At 32.2% G+C, this 8,928-nt stretch overlaps 1 protein-coding gene across 1 annotated transcript; it reads right to left on the reverse strand.

Moving 5' to 3' along the window:
* Positions 1 to 5,145: 5,145 nt before the first annotated feature.
* On the reverse strand, positions 5,146 to 8,205 carry LOC114405926 (scarecrow-like protein 6). The gene is made up of 2 exons (XM_028368451.1): positions 6,905 to 8,205; positions 5,146 to 6,817 (listed from the first exon to the last, which is right to left on the reverse strand). Exons 1-2 carry the CDS (start codon positions 7,673 to 7,675, stop codon positions 5,477 to 5,479), a joined length of 2,112 nt encoding a protein of 703 aa, XP_028224252.1. The 5' UTR covers positions 7,676 to 8,205; the 3' UTR covers positions 5,146 to 5,476.
* Positions 8,206 to 8,928: the final 723 nt, after the last annotated feature.

An 8,928-nucleotide genomic window follows, 5' to 3' on the forward strand; every position in this document is an offset into this window, starting at 1 on the left:
TATAGTTTCTTTTTTATAACTATGAATTATATTTGGGGTTTCTATGTTTACATCCAATTACTCTTTTTCTTATAAGAGCATCTTCAATAGGAGGTGCTTTCATGATTTCTTAGGTTAAGGAACAGTTTTTTGTGAGTTTTTCTGCATTGGAGTACAGTGACGTGATAAAGTGAGTTCCTCCATTACTAAGAATAGTTTCTTATATAAAAAATCCTAATGTTTGGATTTTTTGCGATTTCTTATGATTTCTTGCATTGACGTAAAATTCTATATGAGTTTCTTATGAATGACATGGCACTGCATGAATCACAAAAAATGATACGGGGACCATAAAAAGATGATTAAGAAATCCATATGAGTTTCTTGCATTGAAAATGCTCTAATTGTCCATTTTTAAAGTATTGCTTTTGAGTCATAACTCTATGCTCAAAAGATTAATCCCTTATCCTTAAATAATATAAGTATTGCATCACTTATACTAATGATTTTTGGTATATATTTACAATTATCAATATTATTAAAATATTAGTTAAAGAATTAAAATATAATTTTTTGATTAGAATGTATAAAATTGTGTTGTGTATCATTTTTATATTTTTTTATAACTTTTATAATAACTATTTTTTCAAGTTTCTTAAATAATGTATTAAGAATATTGATAGCAACACTCTTGTTAAACCCACATTACTGTAATTGTTAATGGCATCCATATATTCATCCAACGTCATCATTCCTTGATTGACGATATATAGTTCATACTTCCTTATGATGAGTCAATTTCTTATTCTTTCCATGACTGTTTGATCAAGGAATGTTATACTAATAAATATAGGGAGATATAAGTATACATTGATAATCATTATGTGACGCAGTGTATTATTATTAGCTGCTACTAGGGCCATGTTTTACGAGCAAATATATTGAAGATTGATCGATTTGGTGAGATTTCAACAAGGCATTATCACAAGCAGAATAACAACGCGACAGAGTTTTCTTCTATTCCTCCACAAATCATTTACGAAACCTTACTTTAATGAATTTTGACTTTTATGGCCAATGTTTTACATGGTCTAATTGATAGGAAAAAGTGAGGCCTATAACATAGTATAGGGATAACAAAAAAAATTTGTACCCACATATATTCGTGGATAAAATTCACTATGAATAAATGATAAATACTTTAAATAGATATTAATTACTTATGTATATGAACATTTTTTTTATCTATTTGTGAATGGATCCGTTAATATCTGTTACGTGTAATCCTTTGTTCCATTTCTCTCTTCTTCGACCACAGAGCACGAACCACAATCCTTTTTTATGAGAAAAAATAATTTATTTTAAATTTGAAATATCCATGGGTACCCATCTATTTGTGATATCAAAAAAATCCGTGAATATTTTTCAAATGGATATCCATCGAGTGATGAGTGAATAGTGGGTAGGGTTTTTTCAACATGCGAGTAATGGATTGTCCCTTATCCGCATCCAATCTCACTCATTGTCATTCTTATTATAGTAAGTTTGTCTTTGATTAAGAGGATAAAAATATAAAAAAGATAAAAATAGAAGAATTTTTTATGATTAAAATAAAATATAAAAGGTGGGAGTTTCATATGGAATCCATAAAATTTCTCTCATATTTCTCCTTTTCTTCCCTAAATCAAACACAACTTAAGAAAGGATGAGATGGATCAATAATCAATAACTTAAGAAAGGACATTGGTTAAAAAACAAAAATAATAAAATATTTATTAGACAATGTAATTTTATGTGTTCCAATAAAAACACTTATCTTTATAGTTCCTTAAACACTACCCAAAAACACTTATTACCATTTTCCACAATCAATATATGATAGAGATGGTAGAAGGTGTACTATAGTAGGGATATAACAACGAAGCCACAAAAAGTATGAAAGAACTTCAATTTCATTCTTGTAGATACCAAATGGCTTTTAGATAAAATTTAGGCTTTAGTTTTTCATACATATACTTTAGTTTTTCTTTATTATTTGCCTCTGTAATTTTTTTCCAAAATATTTTCTATAAGTTTTACTTTTGATCTCTACCGTTAAAATTAAAAAAAAAAACGTTAAATTGTTAATATCATATTGACATTAACACACATCACATTTTTTTTTATAAAAAAAAGACATCAACATAGTGTACACTATGTTATCGCATTATCACATGTAATGTTATTAATGACTCACATCAACAAAAAATGTCACGTTATCATAATCACAAAGAAATAAAAACGAAAGAAAATAAATTTAAAGATAAAAATGAAAAGATAATACATGATTGAAAAATAAAATAAAAAATTAACATATTTACAAGTAAGGAAACAAATTAAATCTTATATATAATGTATAATACTTTGTCACATATCAAAATGATATAAAAAATATATGTGATGTAATATTAAGTGGAAAATTCATTTTTATAACAGAAAAATGACTGCATAGTGTAAAATAATTTTATATAATTATTCAATCACAAGTTATCATATATGATAAATTTATTAACTTTTATAATGAATACATTAAAAATTATATAAATAATAATTTGTGATTAAATAATTATATAAAATATTTTAATCATAAATTAAATAACCTTAAAATATTTTATAACGCCAATCTCCAATTTTGTTGAAGGTAATTTGTGCAGCACTGCAGCTACTTACAAATGTAAGGGTTTATATCATCTTCATGCATGACTTTCAAAACTAATATGAGCAAAGCCTAGTAAAGGAGAAATTCTCAACAAAGCAATTGTTATATATATATATATATATAGAGAGAGAGAGAGAGAGAGAGAGAGGTTTTCCCAAAAATGGATCCAATGGATAGTGAATGTTTATCGGTTGTGTCATATGTACTAAAGCTAGTAATGTTTATTTTGGTCTTCATTCAGGACATGGTTCCTTGCATAGATAGGTCAGAATACTTGGCTTTGGAAAGAAGAGGAGGCAAGGCATTTCTTCCTCCCCAAGTTGTTGAGGATATCCTAGAGGAACAGATGGTGTGGCATTCTACCAATAGTGATAGTTACATGGTAAATAGTGATTACAAAAACATTGATGGTGTATGTTTATTAGACAATGTCAAAGTCTAACTTATTCTTTCATTATTATTTTTTATTTAAAAACTTAAATACGAAAAAGATTTATAACAACTCACATATATGTTTAACTAATTATTTCAGGTTGCTTTAATACTTACTTTAAATATGTTTGTTTGAAGTCACTTATTAAGAAAATAAAAATATAAAGTATTTAATTAAAAAATATTTCATATATTAAAATATAAAAATTAGTACTAGTTTTGAATGATTAAAAGTATTTAATAAAATATATTAAATATTCTCTTTTTTATAATGTGAATTAAATGCTGTTTCGCATATACTAATACCTATATTCTATTCTTACCAATAAAAAAAAAAACCGAAAATAGCAGTCTCATGGCAAAAAGAAAGAAGACAAAAAAAGAATGTTTCCTTTAAACCTTTGGCATACATAATAATATCATTTATCTCATGATAAATTAAGCGTTGGCAATAATTATCATTCGCTGAAATCTTCAAAAATTCATTATGATGCTTACGTCAGAAGCTCAATCATCCATCGACCAACTTTTCTCTTCCTTTAACCATTAAAAAATAAACAAACTTTTATAAATTGTAAGTTGCTTAAAATATGTCAAGTGATTTAGTTAGCAAAGTCCAACAGCAGTCCAAACAATAATTTTAAGGAAGGAAATTTTCTCTAGGAAAAAATTATCCAAGGCTGTGTTACTTCTTTAGTTTGCTGTCAAAAAATAATAATTATACAAACATTTTATGGAAGGAACTGGATAGAATAGTCTACCATTGCATTGTCATCTCTTCATCAAATTGTTAAATAAAAAAATATTAATAATATATAGAGGGAAAGAGAGATCAAATTAATATATTATTATTTGAATTTATTCAAATTTTGGGTCGCATGATATTTGTAACATGTATCTACAAATAATTTTACCAATTATTAATCTTTGATTAAAAAAAAAAAACTAACTGATCACCCATAATGAATCTCCCCTCTTAATTATTCTTTTCATATATAAAACACGTAATTTAAACCTTATCCAGAATATCAAACTTAATTTCATTTGGACCAACATGTTAATAAATTTATTCAAAATTAAGAATTGTGTATCCATTTATGTTAGAAAGCCTAATTAACCACCCAAATTTTGTATATAAGACTCAAAACTAAGAGTTCACTTAATGCGAGTTCGTTTCTCCCGTTGTAATCCAAATAAACGCTTGAAGATACCAAACTCAACAACTCAACTTCATTGGGACCTAACATGTTAGTAAAATTATTCAAATTTAAGAGTTGAAAACTCAAATATCCATTTAAGTTTTCTGTCTCAAATAAATTCGTTGAGAAAATGCAAGGTAATGGTATAGTAGGATTGATCCAATTTGCTTGTATTAGACTTTTATTAACTGCTATGTCATTATTATGTCCTGAAAAACAGACCCATAAGTAACGCCCAATTGTATGGCGCAACGTGCAGACTTAGGTCGCTCTTATGTAACATAATTGCTACGTTGACATCACCAAATTTTCCTCTGTAGACCAAGAGAAAATTCAACATTTTCTGATCATTGATTTCATGTTCTAATTTACAAATTATAACAAAAAAAAAGAGTCAACGCAAGTGCAATTAATGTGCTCTTTAGGTTGTATTTTGAGGGTAGTTTAAGAAAACGTTTTTCGTATATCAAAGTATGAATCCAATGCACGAGGACTTGTATCAAAACATGTCCAGATTCAAAAACTGTTTTATGTCTTTTGTCTGCCAACATTTCAATTTTCAAACACATTGGTGAATTGTTATTAAATCAACACCCAGTTTTATATTTATGTCAAATTCTTAAATTACAAACAAAAGTACTATTATACATGAATTTGTTTTGGGTATCTTTCCTTAAAGACTACAAATGAATCATTATATTCCTTCCAGTTTTTCACTCAAACCAAGCAACCTATTGGGATAATTGAATTGGCACAAGATTTTCAAGCTACAGATTTAAATCATGTATCCCAAATTCAGGTCATCATACATTAATCAAGAAAGAATAGACTAAACCATGAAGAAGAAAATAGAGGCTGCATTCTTAGCTAAATTGTTCGTTTCTTACTAAGCAATTTGCTTTGTGTTCAAGATAACAAAGAAACAGTTACCCATCTTTAGATGATGGGAATGGGGAAAGGCATAATTACTACCCATGTTCAAAGTGACATACTAGTAATATTAGAACTACAGAATGGTAGATTCCAACCCATGCAGTTAAGAAAACATTTGGGTGTGGATCTCATCAATAAGCCTAAATTACACAAACAATTACATAAACTGCAATGTAAGTTACCATGCACCTTTAAAAATATAAGGTAATTAGCTTCTGCTGCTGCTCCTCAGTCCTCAGCATCTCCAAGTAGAAACTGAGATGAGTTCTTTCTTCTGCCAGCATAGAACAAGTGATGAAGGCTTCCTCTCCACATGAAATCCCCTCACAGGTGCCCTCTGAACTAGACACTCAGCTTGAGCTTCTGTGAAGTTGCTAAATGTGAATGGAGAGAATCCAGATTGCATAAAGAGGTTCCTCCATGGGGGTAATTTTTCTTGAAAATGGTGGTGGCCAAGTATAATTTTCTTGATAGCTGGCTGGATGAAATGCCTCTCAATCTTTTGGAGGACATCAAGATTCACATTCACCGCATCCAACGATTCAAGCAGGGCCGAATAACATTGGAGAACATGGACTACGTTGGTAGGAAGTGGTACATCCATTTGATCACAAATTCTGTCCAAAGTGACCACAACTTTTGGCCTGAGTTGCTTCACAAAGTGAAGAACGGAAGGGAACAATGATGGATAGTTTGTGAAACTTGAGACTGGCATATTCACCACAATTGCCTCATTATCAAAGAATTTACCAAGCAGTGGACAGGAAGGAGAGTTCAAGGATTCAATGCTCAAAACATTGAATTCAAATGACACATTGATGTCTTTCGCGTATTGAATCAAATTCTCTCTAGTGAAATTGAGCTCAACCTCATCACAAGTGGAGGGTGACACAATGGCAGTGACTTTGAGTGAAGGTGCACCACTACTTCTCAAGGCAATCTCTTGCATAAAAGATGACCACTGCACTCCAAACCCAATATCGAAATCGATAACATGAATTCTGTCAGACCTTTCCACAGCTTCAATGAGGGCTTGGTTGCAAGTAAAATTGGCAAACTGAAGAACAGGTGATATCTCAGAAAAGGACTTATAAGCTCCAATTTTAAAAATGAAACTAATTGGCGAAAAAGCCATGAAACTGTGAGCATTTGAATGAAGCAGTGACATCAAGGCCTCCTTCATGTAGAAAGCAGCCCTCTGAAAAGGCCTACCAATAGGGGAGAGCTGGTGATTGAGCCGCGCCAATATCCCTTGCGCATGAACCGGATTACCAGCTTCTATCAGCTCAGCAGTTTTGTATAACTGATCAAATATAGCCTGCTGAAGCTGGTGGCTTGCATCGTCTCCGGTGGAACTCACCTTCTGCTGTTTAGTAGAAGGCATAACCATTGATTGTTGTTGTTGTTGTTGCTGCATATGGTGAGGAAACAATGGAAGCTGTGTTTGCTGCCTCCTACCAAACACTTCTTGCCCTGAATCCAAAAGGGACAACCTTGGAGCTTGAAAATTGTGCCCAATGGTGTCAAAGAGATGGTGTTTCGCCTGATGCTGAGAGAAAACCTGCTGTTCCTGCACCTGAGGGTACATCAATGGCAAAAAGAAAGAAGGGTTATCTGAGAACTGAACTTGGTTCTGGTTCAACATAAACTGTGGATTAATAACCTGAGGCTTCTCATCCACCACTCCAAACTCTTGCTGCTGCTGCTGAGAAGTGAACACACCAGGGGAAACAGATGATGACACCATGAGAGGATTGTTGGCAGAGAAAACAACAGATTCTGAAACCTGGCCAGTCCCAGAACCAGCCTTGGCATTCTGGCCATCCATATTCTCAGCAATGAAAGGGAAACCAGCAGGGTAATTTGGGTCAATATTACCACCCACCATATTCATATTCATATTCATATTCAATCCTTGTTGATCCACAACACCAAATCCAGCATTGAAATCAGCACTTTGAGAGCCACAGGCAGTGCTTTGCAGAAGCTTGCTCAATCCAGCAGAAGGGTCTTCAACATCCCCCATGATTAGCCTCAGGATGGATTGATCTTGGCACTCCCAGTCCTCCATCCTGATGCCACATTTTTCGGGGCTGGATTCCTGAGGAGGGTTGTTGTTGTTGTAGTCTGAGGGTGGTGTTGGGTTGTTGGTGGTGTTGGCTGAGGTGCCACCACCACCCTTGCTAGTGCTGTTGTTGCTGCTGCCAAGAGAAGAAGACATTGTGGAGGAGGAAGTGGGAGGGCTAAGGCTTCTTCTGGAGCCAAGAACTGAGGTGGGCTCAGTGATGCTGCCCACATAGCAATAGTCCTCTTTGTCTATGGTCCACTTTGGTTGTGGGTTATGCAAAAGCACTGAAAATGAATCTGAGGCTGAAGAGAAATCCAACACTCCCTTCCCTTGAAATTCCTCAAAAGGCAAGGGCATGACCTTCATCTAAGAAAGTTGCCTAGGGGGGGGAAGAACAATAAAATTGGTGACCACAAAACCCACCACCCAAAAGACTCCAGTTTTTCAAAAGGTACCACCTTTATTTCCCCACAACCCACCCCAGAAAAAAAGGATTACAAATTAAGCAAATTTAAACCACCCCAAATGAAGAACACATAAAAAAAACAAGAAATTTCGGGTTGGAAGAGCTAAAAAGGCTGAATTTTTGTTTTTGTTTTGGGGACAATACAAATCTTCGAGGAACACTGAACAAACACATAGAGTGCTGCAGGAAAAACAAAAGAACAAACAACTTGGGCACCCTCTAAAAATAAAGCTTGTTTTTTTCTTCTTCTATCTGATACTTCTGTGGCGTGTTGAGATTGAAACAGTTGAAGAAGGTGTGATGAGGGAAGAAGAAGAAAGCCATGAGATGAATGAATGTGATTCTTCTTTGTGTTTTCTGTGTGGAACACTCTTTGTTGCTTGTGTTTTGTAAGGTAGATGCGTGCAGCGTATAAAAGTGGTAAAGTGCTCTCTCTCTCTCTCTCACTGTTTCTACTTTTTTAAATAAAAAAAATTGATATTTTATTGTTTTTTAATTTATTTTTGTGCAGCTTGTCTGCATACGTAGTTTTCCCCTCTGGTTGGTAGGGTTGCTGTCGCCACCCTTGATTTCAACCACTCCAGCATCTCGCGCGTGAACTTCAGTTTCCAATGTTAAATGTATTTCTACTAATATTTCTAATTTAATGCAATAAAGGCTCGTGACAGTGTACGAAAATTTTATCTCATTACAATCGACTAAATTCAATTCAAAATACTCATTTGTTATGCATTTACGTATTTGTAAATAGTATCGGAGAAAAAAGTTGGCACAAGTGACACTATTCATCCAACGATATGCCAGATGTAAAATAAATTTTAATATGATTTTTTACTTTAATAAGTTATAGGCTTTTTTTCATAAAAAAAATATTTGACTTATATGGCCTTTATTAAATTATAAACGTGAATATCAAAATATTTAATTTAATTAGTTAAATAGAAATATATAAGTATTATAAATCCTATTTAATTCCTATATATATAAAAATTATAAATATTAATAATAAATATTTTTTTACTGATGAACTTAAAATATAAATTTTAATTATTTTATCCTTAAATGGAGCCTAACAAGTATTGAAGCTAATCTAATAATGCAAAATATGTATAATTTATATAATATTTTATTTAAATAAATTTAGGTTTTTAAA

The sequence above is a fragment of the Glycine soja genome, chromosome 3 (genome assembly GCF_004193775.1).
Source record: "Glycine soja cultivar W05 chromosome 3, ASM419377v2, whole genome shotgun sequence".
NCBI lineage: Eukaryota > Viridiplantae > Streptophyta > Magnoliopsida > Fabales > Fabaceae > Glycine > Glycine soja.

Coding starts and splice junctions, on each gene's coding strand:
- LOC114405926 (XM_028368451.1), bottom strand. CDS start 7,675: ATGAAGGTCATGCCCTTGCCTTTTGAGGAATTTCAAGGGAAGGGAGTG. Junction 6,818..6,904: donor TGGTGGATGAGAAGCCTCAG/GTTATTAATCCA, acceptor ATGTACCCTCAG/GTGCAGGAACAGCAGGTTTT.